This window comes from Myotis myotis, unplaced genomic scaffold (genome assembly GCF_014108235.1).
Source record: "Myotis myotis isolate mMyoMyo1 unplaced genomic scaffold, mMyoMyo1.p scaffold_m19_p_16, whole genome shotgun sequence".
NCBI lineage: Eukaryota > Metazoa > Chordata > Mammalia > Chiroptera > Vespertilionidae > Myotis > Myotis myotis.
Genome location: NW_023416320.1, coordinates 38316304 through 38329651, shown reverse-complemented (window position 1 = coordinate 38329651; position 13348 = coordinate 38316304). Strand labels below are relative to the sequence as shown.

Here is a 13348-nt window from a genome sequence, read left to right as displayed (position 1 = left end):
TAAAAAAAGTGGACAAAGGACTTGAACAGACCTTTCTCCAAAGAAGATATACACATGGCCAACAAGCACATGAAAAAATACTGAACACTAGTTATTAGGGAAATGCAAAACCACAAGGAGACATCACTTCACACCCATTAGGATGACTATACTAAAAACAAAGGACAATATAAAGTGTTGGTGAGGATTTAAGGAAATTGGGACCTTTCTACATCACTTCTGGAAATATAAATGGTACAGCCTCTGTGGTAAACAATCTGATAAGATTCTCAAAATATTAAGTATAGAATTACCATAAGACTCAGCATTTCTACTCTTAGATATATACCCAAGAGACTTGAAAATCAATATTCATAGAAAATCTTGTACACATATACTCATAGCATCATTATTTATAATAACCATCAAGTGGAAACAACCCAAATGTCCATCAATTGATGAAAAGATAAACAAAATTTGATATATACATACAATGGAATATTATTCAGTCATATAAAAATGAAGTACCAATATATGCTAGAGCATATATAAACCTTGAAAAACCTTATAAACCAGGCACAAAAGGTCTTTAGTTTATTATATACGATGGATTATAAATAGAATTAAATGATTCCATTTATGTAATCATGTCCAGGATAGACAAAACAGAGACAGAAAGATTCATGGTTTCCAGGAGCTGTGGAGAAGTGGGTCCCCAGGAGAGGTGAGCAACTACTAATTGTTATTGGGTTTCATTTGGGGATGATAAAATTGTTTGGGAACTACCTAATAGTACGGTTGCACAACCTTGTGAATATATTAAAACCATTGAACTGCACATTTGTAAAGGGTGAACTTTATGGTATGAGAATTATATTTTATTAAAGATTTAGTGGTTATATCCAGCCAAGCAATGTGAAAAAAAATTTGTAAAGTTTATATTTTTCAAACAGGTAGCAATAATGATATCAAAAGAAAATGTGAGAAGTCAATGTGTTGATATTTTATAATTACTTGGGGCATTTTCCTCTCTGGCTAGACTAATTTTTCCATAAGTTCTAAAATGAGAACAAAAACTCAAGAACTATGAGATTCACTATCCCCTAATAAATACTCCCAATTTAGGCAGAAAATACCTAGCATTATGCATTATCCTGCTTACTACATTCTCTGGGATTTAACATTCTTTGTCCAAGAGTATTTTCTGCAGGATGGGCCAATATGCTGAAAACAGAGGGAATTAGAGTTTAAGTTTGGAGGCAGTCTCCTGGTAGAATTTCCTCTTCTTCTGGGAAAGTCAGTCTTTTTCTATTATGACCATCAACTGGATTGGATAAGGTTCAGTCACATTATGGAGAATAATCTGTTTTATTCAAAGTCTACTGATTTAAATGTTAAGCTCATCTTTAAAAAAATATCTTCACAAAACATCTAGAATAATGTACAGTATGACCAAATATCTGGGTACTGTGGTCTAGCCAAGTTGACACATAAAATTAACCATCATAGGGATGACATGGTAACAAGACTCTTATTTCAGACATCTGAGTTCTCCTTCAGCGAGCTATCTGTGTGACTCTCGGGAGAACTTTACCTCTCTTAACCTCAATCTTTTATCATAACATTTGGGAAGATACTGAAATTTCATGTGCACAGTGAGGAAATCAGGGGAGTGGGGGCCAATAGGACCCACTATCTTCTCCCCATTAAACTATACATCACATGCCAGTGAGTGCCTGTGGCAAATACTGAGAAACACCACCTCTTGGACCTTGGCCCATCACTATTCCCTCTGTTCCTCATATTATAAATATCTTTAATCTCTTCCTCAAAACACAGGCATGCTTAAGCAACTCACTCTTAAAAACAAGACAAAAAGAAAATAGTTTCCTGCTAAGGTATAATTCCAAAGACTTCCAGCTGTAACAGAGATTAGACTTACCCTTCCACCTGAAACAACCACAAAACACACAAAATATATGAAACTGGTTCTCCAAACATTGGGCATGAGACAGTGAGGGACAGGGACCCTGAGAGATGAGAAACAAACAAGGCAAGCCCTATGAATGCTCCCAGTTATTGCCATGACAGAGGATTCCAGGCTGAGGAGCAGAAAGGAGAGACCCAGCCTGACTTCCTGAGTTGGAGGACTGAGCTGAGAGACTTGAGAGAATGGGGTAGCTAGAGTTCACAGAACAGGGGACCAGGGAGAAGAGGGCTGAACAGAGAGAGGACTCTGGGGAGCTGCAGGGAGTCCCCATGCAGCATTCAGCTGATCAACACAAGCACATGAGGAAGCTATCAGAGGCTGAAGAAGACCCACCAAGGCAGATGAGAGGAAACAGTGCCAGGTACTCACACGCGGCCAGGAATAATACCTGCTTCAGCCTGACTGAAAAAATCTCTGATTCACAGGGCAGGGGGTTCAGTGCTCAGAAGAGTCTTGCCTCAGTAGGGGGAAAAATTAGCCCTGGAATGAGCACTGTTCTGATTCCTTCTACCAATCTTAAAAAGCTAGAATGAAAAGGATTACACCGTTTCTAAGTAACTTACCTGCATCCCAGAACAAAGCACAGTAATATTTATAGGAATGCAAATATATTCAGCACCCAACAGGCAAAATTCCCAACATCTGGCATCCAAAGAAAAGTTATCAGGCATGCAAAGCAGCAGGAAAATGTGACCCATGATTAGGAGAAAAAACAACTGAAACTGACCCAGTCACAGAGCCCAGATGCTGCCTGGACCTGCTTTCCTTTGCTTCCTTAGTGGCTGCATCCACTGAGGTGTTCCTGCTCCAACACCCTAATTTGAGCAGTGACCAGGCCAGCCTCCCTCCTCACATGGGACAGTTATGGTCCCCTGCCTTCTCTGCAGAAACTCAATTGCTGGATGCTTCTGCCTGAAGGAGACCCCGAGGGCCTGCCAGGAACTTCAGCACCACTCAACATTCAGTTTCTTTCCACTGCTGGTCCACAGAGGTAGTTTTCTTGCTTTTAAACATGCTGTGTATTTTTAGTTTTCCATTTTTACATCTTAACTCACTGTTCTGTGTTTGGAAGCTTCAGAGTGTGACTTTTGGTGAGGTATGGTGACCATCTCAACTGGAAGTCCCCACCCATTATTTCCTGAAACTCCTCCCTTGCTTTCAACAACACTATTCTCTCTTGGTTTCCCTCTCACCTTTCTGATAACTGCCTTTCTTTCTCTGAATCCCCCTTCTCTGCCTACCCATTGAATGTGTGGACCTTGAAAAGCTCCATTATCTTCTTACTCTACTGAAGGTTTAATCTGAGGCTTTGTAGGTCTGTGATCCCCTGAAACTTTATGAAAATTCTGAATATACTTCAATCAGTAAAAATAGTTAAAAATTATTTTGAAAGCTGCATTTCATTTTTATTTAAAAAAATCTTACTGCTGGGATTTTTATAATAAATGTAATTCTTCAGTTATTTAGAATTAGCTCTGGGGTTGTGGAAGGATAGCACTGTATATGATAAGTAGATAGATATATAAGCTACATTTGAAAATAGGAATTATTATTTAGAAGTCCATTCAGCAAATGATAAATGCAATTGGGTCCTTGGGAGTGTTAACAGTAGGATAAAGCATATAGGATTGAACTGCACTGATTAGAATGTGCAAATGATAGATTGAGTGTCTCCCATTAGTTATGGATACAGACTTGATTGTGTTCATCTATCTGTGAATGTTTTCAATCCTCAAATATTCAAGTAGTGGCTTTCATAAGTCACTGGACATGGGCTGCTGGACATGGGCTGCCTAGATGAACAAGGCAGGCTCTGCCTTCACTGAGCTCACAATCTCGTTTTCATTTCTCCTTATTTAATTCTGCTCTTCTCTTCCCTAAAGGAAGTTGCCTGAATATGGCATTCCAAGAAGGCATCGAAGAATAGTGATGAAACAAGGGATGAGGATATCTTGTCTAGTTCTGTTTGAAACATCATCAAGAAGTTCTCCTTTGAGACAAAAACCTAGAGGAATGCAGCAGGGTAGTTTGTTTTGTTCTTGATTTTTGTTTGTTTTGTTTTGTTTTGTTTTTCTCCTTGCAAGCTATCCCTGCTAATTGGGCAGAGCAGCACAAATAAGCCAAAGGGGGGTGGGGAAACCAAGGAAAAGTGGGTACATTTCCCAAAATACCTGCCTTAGTCTCTGATCATCTATGAGAACTGGAGGTCAGAGGGGCTTGGGGCTAGGGGAACAAAGTTTGTATGTAAATAAATATGCCCCTCTTTTACAGAAGGGTTAGTTAAGGGACTGCTGGACAAAGTGTACAGAATCCCTGCTCTCTGACATCACAAAGTATCTATTACATGAGGACTTCCTTCTGGTGCCAGGAGGCAGTTTTCACTTGGTGTTCCATAGTGGATGGGGTGGGGGTGGTAATGGGGGGGGGGGGCGCTGCTAAAATGAGAGTGACTCTGAGCAGGTGCACCATTGGGAGAGGGGGTAGGAAAAGAATGAGCCTCTAGGAGAGAGAAGGGGGACAATAACAGGATCACTGACCTTGTACAATGTTCTGTGGTTTCCATGGGAGCCTGCACAAGGCTCATGGACCATCACGACCACATGAGTACCTGGATGTAGGGTATACTCAGAGAAACAGCTCCAAAGAGGCGAGCAAGTGGTCTTAGGCCACTCGGCTTGTGAGTGCAGAGATCTAACATCCGCAGCAGATGGGTTCTTTCCATTACTGCTGCATGGCAGGATGTCATTCTCTCCCACAAGGCTGGGTGGGGGCCACATACTGGAGACCTGAGCTGTTCCATAATGGAGGTCTGCCGATAAAAATCCACAGTGAAATGAAAATCTCCTGAATCAGAAGTTTCTTAGCTTCTGTCTAAGAGTAGAAGGCTGCCTGGAGCGATTTTTAAAAAATAATATTGTTCTCAGGCTGCAGCCACAGCCCAGATTAGCTCTCCATTCAGGAGTCTCCAAGTCAATGAGGTCCAGAGATTCTGCAAACAAATTCTGCTAACCCAGGGTTCAAAGTCATGTGCAGGAGACAGTCTTCCAATTGGAAACGGAGGGCTGTGGACCAGTTACGCCTTGGCATCGGCCGCCTCCCTAGAATCCACAGACAGTGCTTTCCAAAAGTCTCTTCCCAAAGCTCTCTGTGTTTTCAGTTGTCAAGACAATCAAAGAGTTCTTCCTTCTCTCCTGAGAGGCAGAGAAAATCAGGTCTGAGTCTTATCGCTTTCCCTCTCCCCTTTCTTGTTCTTAACCCCGGTTTTTCCACCTTCAGCCCCTGCAAACCTGTGCCCGGGCACTGGCTGCTCTGCACACTAAGGCCTCACAGGGCCACAGCAGGCAAAGATTTGGCCCCAATTCTTCGACAAATAAACCAGCAGCGAGAACTGGCTGTGTGGTGCGTGGCAGAGGACTCCACGAGTGGAATACGATTGTTTCCACAGGTGCCTGACCTCGAGGAAGTGGGGGATGTCTAATCCCCAGGTGTTCCTTATCTTCCCCAGGGAGGGAAACAGACATTCGTATAAACCAAAGACTTCCCCAAAGATCCCGGACTGAGGCTGACCTGGAGATGGGCCGGAGCTTGGCTTAGCCACAGCCAGGGCCTGAGAAAAGGCTGGCCTAACTCTGTGACCTCATGTGACCTGCCTCCACGTGACCTGCCCCAGAGTTGACCTGTACATCCACGTGATCTGCACACCACAAGACTGGAGCGTCTGTCTGCCTGTCTGTCTGGCCTGGACATCGTACTCTGTACCCAGGTCTGCTCTGAAAAGGTCCTTGAACTGGGCACCGGAGACCTGGCCATACCTGCAGGTTGGCTCATCCTGCCTGGGGGTCCATGCCACCCTCTCCTGGGCTACAAAGGGCCGCGCACAGCCAAACAGGAAGTGTTTCTGCATGTGTTGTGGGCTGGGCCGAGGAGAAGAGTCTGGGTGCACGTGGTGAGATGCAGGCGAGATGGCCCAGAAAAGGACAAGCGAGAGGAGACGTGATGTCGTGTGTGCTTCCCACATTATCCTGCTTTTTCCCACGAGAATGTGCCCTCCAAGTGGGCGGGAGTCAGGCTCACCAACACCTGCCACAGCAAACAGGAGACACTCAAAGCACAGTTGCAGAGTTAATCCCTGAATTATCCAATGGAAATATAATGCGAGCTGCATATGAAATTCTGCATTTGTAGTAGCCACTTTATAAAAAGAAACAGGTGGATTAGTTTATATTTATATATTTCCTTTAACCCTAGCTATCTGAAATATTATCATTGTTTGGCATATATTTTTTAAAATATCAATGAGATGGTTTATATTTCTTTTATTCAAATTGTTCTCACTCTCTGGTGTATATTTTGCAATACTGTATACGACTAGCCACATTTAAGTGCTCAGTAGTCTCAGGTGGCATCCATACTCGCCAGTGCTGAGGTAGACTCTGTGTTTTTTTTTAGATGGACAGTCTGGGCAATTTCTTCAGCCAACTGGACAGTTCAGAGCTTTAGGAGGCTGTGGGGGGACACCCCCAGGAAAGTCATGTGGGGAGTGCTCCATCCTTCCAAATGCATTCCCACAACCATTTCTTAAACACCTACTTGTTTTACTACATGTTTTGCTTGGTGTTCACAGAATATAGGTGCAGCCCCTGCTCTCCCTAAGCCCTAAACCCATCTGTCCTGCCCAGCTTCAACTTCCTCATCTAGTACTTACTATGGAGCTGGAAGGGGGCAGTGGCGATAAATGTCCTTTTCTGTGGTCCATAATTATCATACCACCGCATCCTCCCTTTTTAAAAGCCAAAGCCTACATTTAAAAAAATATTTTAATATATTAAACACCTTTTCTGTGTTACACCTGAGCATGCTGCTTTCACATGCACCTCAATCTCATTTAGTCCTTTAGTAACTCTGATTCAGGAGTTTTACCCTACTTTTCAAATAGAGAAAGTGAGGCTTGGAGAAGTGCTGTGACTTTACGGTGAGAGAACTTGGAGAAAGAAAAAGTTGCTAATGCAGTCCCATACATTTTCCCTCAGTAAGGACCCTAACGGGACCTGTGGAAAATGTCAGGCAATGGAACTGTGACTTCAGACCCTAGAAGCCTGCAGTTAAAGTGAATGAAACATCCTGGTGCCATGTAAAACCCAGAACAAGCCCTGGAGTACGAAATCAGGGTCAGCTCCAGGCTCTGACACATTAGCTATGTGATGTTGAGCAAGGCAATTCACAGTAATAGCAATAATTAGCATTTATCGATCTTCTCCCGAGTATCATACTCTGGCCCAGGCAATGGCTCATATGATTTCTGGTCCTCACAACAAGATAGACCATTCATTTTATAGATTAGGAATCTGGGCCTCAGATAAAGTAAGTTGCCTAAAGTCATAGCACCAATAAGCAGTAGAGTCAGGAATAGGAAACATTATTAAATGTACTAATGCTTGTTTTATAACGTAAACTTAACCCTACCCCCTTTTGCATACTTTAAGAAAAATCTTAAAGAGTTTCAGGACCCTCAATGTATACTATAAACAACTGTATATTCATGTTACAAATCTAAAAGGCTGTAAAACATGGGCACGTAGGAATTGTTTTTAATGTAGTTTTAAATATAAAAATAAAATATTATTCATTTGCAATGTGTGATAGCTTGCCAAAACAATTAAAACAACTGGGCTTCCAAAAAGAAATAGTTATGCTTGCATTGTTCAGCACATGGAGCTGTTGCAGTCATTGAGAAAGAAGGAAAGTAAAAGTATTTTGAAAGAGTAAAGAGGTGAAAATGTCAGATATTATTGCAGATATATTAAAGCAAACTGCAGTTCTATACTAATATGAATGTACACAAAGACACATGTACACAAAGACACATGTCCCAATCTTCAATAGGAGTCTGCAACTTGGGAGGAAAATGAGTAAAATACAACTAGAAAGAAATGGAGGGAAAGGGAAATGAAAGGTAAGAGAAAAAATAGAGAAATTAACCATCTCTCTTAAAAAAAAAAAAAACAGAGGGAAGGAGGGAGGGAGAGAGGAAAGGGAACAGAAGAGAAGAGAAAAAAGAAGGAAAAAGGAAAGGAAAGAGCTATGAAAAACACAAGCACAAACTGTTGGGGTCAGGCGGTACTTTAAAGAAAAAGAAACTGGCTATGACCCGCTTAGCGCTGAGGCTGGGTGCAGTTTTTGCGACTGTTTAGAGAAAATCTAGCGCTCTCCCCACCATTAATCTTTCTAAAGAAAGACTTTGTTCTGCACCTGTATAAACAATCCAGATTTTTAAAACCTATATGCCTGCTCCTAATGTGTGAGGCTATGTATTTATACTGATAGCTTCAAGTCATCAATAGGCGATGCAAAAAGCTGGCCCGAGGTCTCTCCTTTACATCTTGTTGCTCCCCCTTCTCCCTTTTTGCTTCCCACCTTCATGCGCACCAGAGTCAAGTTCAAGTTCAAGCGCTCTAGGAAAGATTGCTATGCTCTGTCAAATATTCCCTGCATTTTCCCAGCCCAGAGAAAACTGAAAGACAGAGTTCTTTTTACTCAACTGATGCCAGAAGGAGCCCCTCCCTCCCCACTAACAAAATGACTAAATAAATATACAGGAGAAAACCTCTGAAAAGCTGGGGTGGGGGTGGGGGTGAGGTGGGGGTGGAGCAGGACGGGTTGTGTGAAACATCCCCCAAGAGAAAGACGTGGCCTGGGAGACTAAGGTGGAAGGATGCCTGAGTGATGAAGTCAGCCCAGGCAGCCACCTGTTGTGGCACTTCAGGCTCTGAGCCCGGGCGCATTTGTTCTGTGGGAGGAGCCAGCCTAGTGAGGCTGGACCGCTCTGTCCTGGGCTGACTGCATATCCTTCTCCTTGCCCTTCGCTCAGCTTGGGAGCCTGAGTCCTTAGGGGAAAGACAAGCAACCTCCTAACACGGGTGTGAAGGCTCAGGGAGTAAGCCTACCCCAACCTGATAGAATTTTAATTATTTTGTTGTTTTAAATTTTATTCTTAGTTACTTAGTAGGCAGTCACATGGCGCCCAGCCCAGTGACTGGCACACAGTAGGTGCTCCATTGGTGTCCATCTCTAAATGAAGTCCACACCCCCACACCGCGCACTGCAAAGTTCCTTCCAGTTAGAAAACCACGAGGCAGCAGGCAGTTTGCAGTTTTGTTTTGTTTCCTTTGGGGATGAGGGGCAGGGTGTTTAATTTTTGGTTGGTGTGGGTCAGGGTAATTCTGGGCGCTGTTTTGACGTTTTTTACTTTGAATGGTTGTGCTGACTTAGCATTCAGCATCCAGGAGCGCACTCTTCCATACACAACCTGAACAGTAATCGCTTCCCTAGACTATAATTTATCTCTGCATTGCATTATAACAACAAAATCACGCACGGAACTCTCAAGACTAGAAAGGTGGGGAGACGACTGGAATATGGAGGAGCCAGGGGTTTCAACCATGGATTTTGAGGCCATTTCTACTTACCAACCTGGTGATAGGGGTCCTTTACTTAATAATCTGTCCCCGCAGTTTAACTTCAAGTTCTGCAAAGTGGAGATAATAAAATTTAAGTCATAGATGTTTGGAAATGAAACGAACCAGTGTAGATAAGGGTGCTTTGTAGATCATAAAGCGATGTCAAAGGAAAAGGAGGAGGAAAGGGAGAGGTAGCTTTTGGATTGTTCGGTGTTGTTTTGCTTTTATTCTTTAGCTTTTGGATTGTTCGGTGTTGTTTTGCTTTTATTCTTTAGCTTTTGGATTGTTCGGTGTTGTTTTGCTTTTATTCTTTTGCTGGGCAACGCTTGGATAGACAAATCATATGACTGATGAACTTGGAAAACAGTGTTTTAAACAGTGCTTTGCTGAGAAAGACGGATAGATCCTGAGGTTTCTAAGTGTGTGGCAACCTTCGAGATCTCTAAGATAAATTGGGGTGGGAGTGGGATGCGTATGATCAAGGTCCCCTCCTTCACTCGCCCAACACACACACTTACTTATCTCACACTGACCATCTAAGGGTCCCTTGGGCCCCAGGGCCCAATCTCGGTTTAGGGAAGACTTCCCCTTCCCCGCCCCTACCAGCAGATCCCCTACGCTCAGAAAAGCGGTCCCCACCCCTTCCACGCCCCCGCCCCACCTTCCTCCCCCCCCCCCCCCCGCCCTCTCATTTTGGCCAGGGGTGGTTTGTTCCGAGCAGTACAGATAAATAGTCCTGTCAAAAGGCGCAGCTCGCGGGTGTGCGGGCCGAGCCAGGGCCCGGCGCCGACTTCTCGGCCGCGCGCTCTCCGGAGTTAGCGGCAGGGCTCACTTCCGCGGCTCCGCGCTTCGGGACCCAGGTATCTGGTCCTCCTCGGAGTTCGGCCCGGACCCCGCCTCCGCAAAGGAGCACAAGGCGGAGGCCTGAAGACTGGCCCGGGGGAGGAAGGCGGGCGCGCGTGGGCGTGGGGGGGCGCAGCGATGTCCACCGGCTCGGTGAGCGACCCGGAGGACATGGAGTTGCGGGGGCTGCAGCGGGGGTACCCGGTCCCCGCCTCCAAGAGGCCGCCCCTCCGCGGTGCGGAGCGCGGCTACATCTCTCCCAGTGACAACTCGTCGGCGGAGGAGGAAGACCCCGAAGGCGAGGAGGAGCCGTGCGCGCTGGGCGCGGCGGGCAGCGCCGGGGGCTGCAAGAGAAAGCGGCCCCGGGCAGCGGGGAGCGGCGGTGGCAAGAAGCCCCTCCCGCCCAAGGGCTCGGCCGCCGAGTGCAAGCAGTCGCAGCGGAACGCGGCCAACGCCCGAGAGCGCGCCCGGATGCGCGTGCTGAGCAAAGCCTTCTCCAGGCTCAAAACCAGCCTGCCCTGGGTGCCCCCCGACACCAAGCTCTCCAAGCTGGACACGCTCCGACTGGCTTCCAGCTACATCGCGCACCTGCGGCAGCTGCTGCAAGAGGACCGCTACGAGAATGGCTACGTGCACCCGGTGAACCTGGTAGGGGCGCCGCGCTGGGAGATGCCAGGGGCGCAGCGCCGGGAGATGCCCGCGGCGCTCCCTGCGAGCTGGGCGGAGTCAGCCCGCTGGGAAGAACCCCAAAGAAGGGTTCTAGTGCGGGTGGTGAGGACGCCAGGTTAGTTTCTCCCCAAAGCACGGGAGGAGCCAGCCATCTTCCTGGAGAAGAACCGCCGCCCTCTGGGGCCGCATCATTCTGATCCGTGTACGCGGTGCTTGGCCCAGTGACTACTGTTGGCGGATATCCTACTTACAGGGTGAATCTGGGTTCTTTGCAGAGGATATGGCAAATCTCCCTCCTCGCGCAACTTTTTCCAGCTAAGAGTCTGACAGGTTTGATCGAACAAGCCCTACTTTCTGAAAAGGAGGAGGGAAGGCCGAGCTTTATTAAAAAGGCTTTGGATTTTTTAATTCTTGAAGAATAGCAGAAGTTTCCCCCAAAGGGATCTGTCTGGAAAGTCCCTCTCTGACCTGCCAACTCTGGCTTGAGAGCGGAGGGCTAATGGTGTGTGTGTGTGTGTGTGTGTGTGTGTGTGTGTGTGTGTGTGTGTGTTGGAGGAAGGGGATTACATGACAAAATTCCTGATTCCCTCACGTTTCACTGAATGATGGGGAGGGCATAGTCAGCAGGAAGCATGGATGGACCCCTTTCACATCCTACACAGTCAGAGTCCGGTAAATTTTAAATTCTAGTTTAGAGAGCAGGCAGGCACATTCCAGAGCGCTGATGAAGTGAGCTACCCAGAACCAGGACTCTCACAGGTCCGCTTAGCTGAGCAGTTTCGGTTTGAGATTGCCGTTTCTCCTCGTATATCTGACGCTCTTTTGATTTTACAGACGTGGCCGTTTGTGGTCTCGGGGCGACCCGACTCTGACACCAAAGAAGTTTCAGCTGCCAGCAGACTCTGTGGGACCACCGCTTAGGTCGAACTTGAACGCCATGGGTTACTGGTTAAGCGCCTGCGTTTGGGGGCCACGGAGAGAAGGGAGACTACGTGAGAACCCCCAGAGAATGGGGGGGAAGTTCCATTGGATTCTCCTAGACACCCCCCACTCAGAATTTTCAACACAAGTGGCGGGCGCGAGGGGGCAGAGCCCTAGAGTTGGCGGCGTTGCTGTCGTCGCGGGGGCCCAAGGCACCGGCTGCAGCGGTGGACCTGGGCGAGGACACTTCACCTCTCCAGGAAGCGCTTGCTCCCGTCTCAGATCCGACCTCCGGCTCCAGCAGTGCAGACCCTCACACTGCCGTCAGAGCCCAGCGCCGAGCCCCCTGGGGTCAGTTTCCGAGCTGAGCCATATGTGTATTTATATATATGCACCACACGTGACAGCACTGCTCTGCGCAGCCCGGCCTTTACCATTAGCCTGGCTAGGTCGCTCTCTCCGTGACAATCGGCTTCGAAGACAGGAATCTTCCCGTGAGACCCACATCGGGCAGGTTTTTAAGTTGCAAAGAGAGGAGAGTGAATTCCTGGGTGGGCTTAGTATCCCACAAGGCGGAGCCCTCCAGGCGGACGGGCCGGTGGGTGCCCTCTCTCTGTCCCTGAAGCGGGAGCAGTCTGAGAACACCTGGGCCTTTTGCCCCCAGTGCTCCCCGCAGTTAGGCCTCGTGCTGCGGGCAGACCCCTCACTCCTGCAGGCTCCCTACCCTTCCTAACCAGGCTTAGGTCTATCCTGTCCCCTCCTAGGGGTGATCCACTCCCCCCCCCCCCCACCTCTCCAGGCTCCTGTCCTTCAGGCTTTCCTCTACCCCCTCCTCCCACACCTCCTTGCAGAGTCCCCTTCCACTCCTGACTGTCCCTACCTGTCCCCCACCCACCCTCTCCCCCTGCTCGCCCAGCAAGGGTCACCCCTCCTCCAACACCATCTCCCTGGCCCACTTTCTTCCTCCCTCCTGGCACTGAGCCTGTTTGGTACCGAATGACCCTGCTCAGGGGAACAAACCGCTGCTGGAGGCTGCACTACCACAGTTAATTAGCAAATGTAAATAAGTTTATTTTTTTATGAATAATAAAACACATTGTGAAAAGCGAGTGTCCTGGCATTAGCATGTGGTCTTTACTGAGTCTGGTCTGGAAGTTAACTTGAATTTGGCCTCCTGGCCCTGGACAGGGATTGGGTCATTGTCCTCAGAGTGGTGGTGATCACATTTGTTCACTGCATTTCCAAATGTCATTCTCATTAATTTCTGATTCTGTTTCTTCTTGAGGTGGGGTTATTGGAAGGCAAGAATTGGAGGCTTATGGGGCCAAAGTGTGTTGAACGGTATATGCGCTTCAAAATAATATAGGTGCCGGTCTCTTTTACACACTCACACACACATACACACACACACGAATCTTTCTCCGGCCTGAAACACACTCCAATGCTTATAATTGCAAGAAGTTCAAAAACCCCTTACAGCCCACATACT

At 46.9% G+C, this 13348-nt stretch overlaps 1 protein-coding gene across 2 annotated transcripts; it reads left to right on the top strand.

The window, feature by feature from the left end:
* The first annotated feature begins 10169 nt into the window (after positions 1 to 10169).
* MSC (musculin) lies at positions 10170 to 12968 on the top strand. 2 transcript variants are annotated; one of them, XM_036338520.1, is made up of 2 exons: positions 10170 to 10908; positions 11773 to 12968. In XM_036338520.1, the coding sequence occupies exons 1-2, from the start codon at positions 10408 to 10410 to the stop codon at positions 11857 to 11859; spliced, it is 588 nt and encodes a 195-aa protein (XP_036194413.1). In that variant the 5' UTR covers positions 10170 to 10407; the 3' UTR covers positions 11860 to 12968. The 2 variants fall into 2 exon arrangements, with proteins under 2 accessions (XP_036194413.1, XP_036194411.1); XM_036338518.1 differs by having other exon boundaries at positions 10170 to 10917.
* The last annotated feature ends 380 nt before the right edge of the window (positions 12969 to 13348 follow it).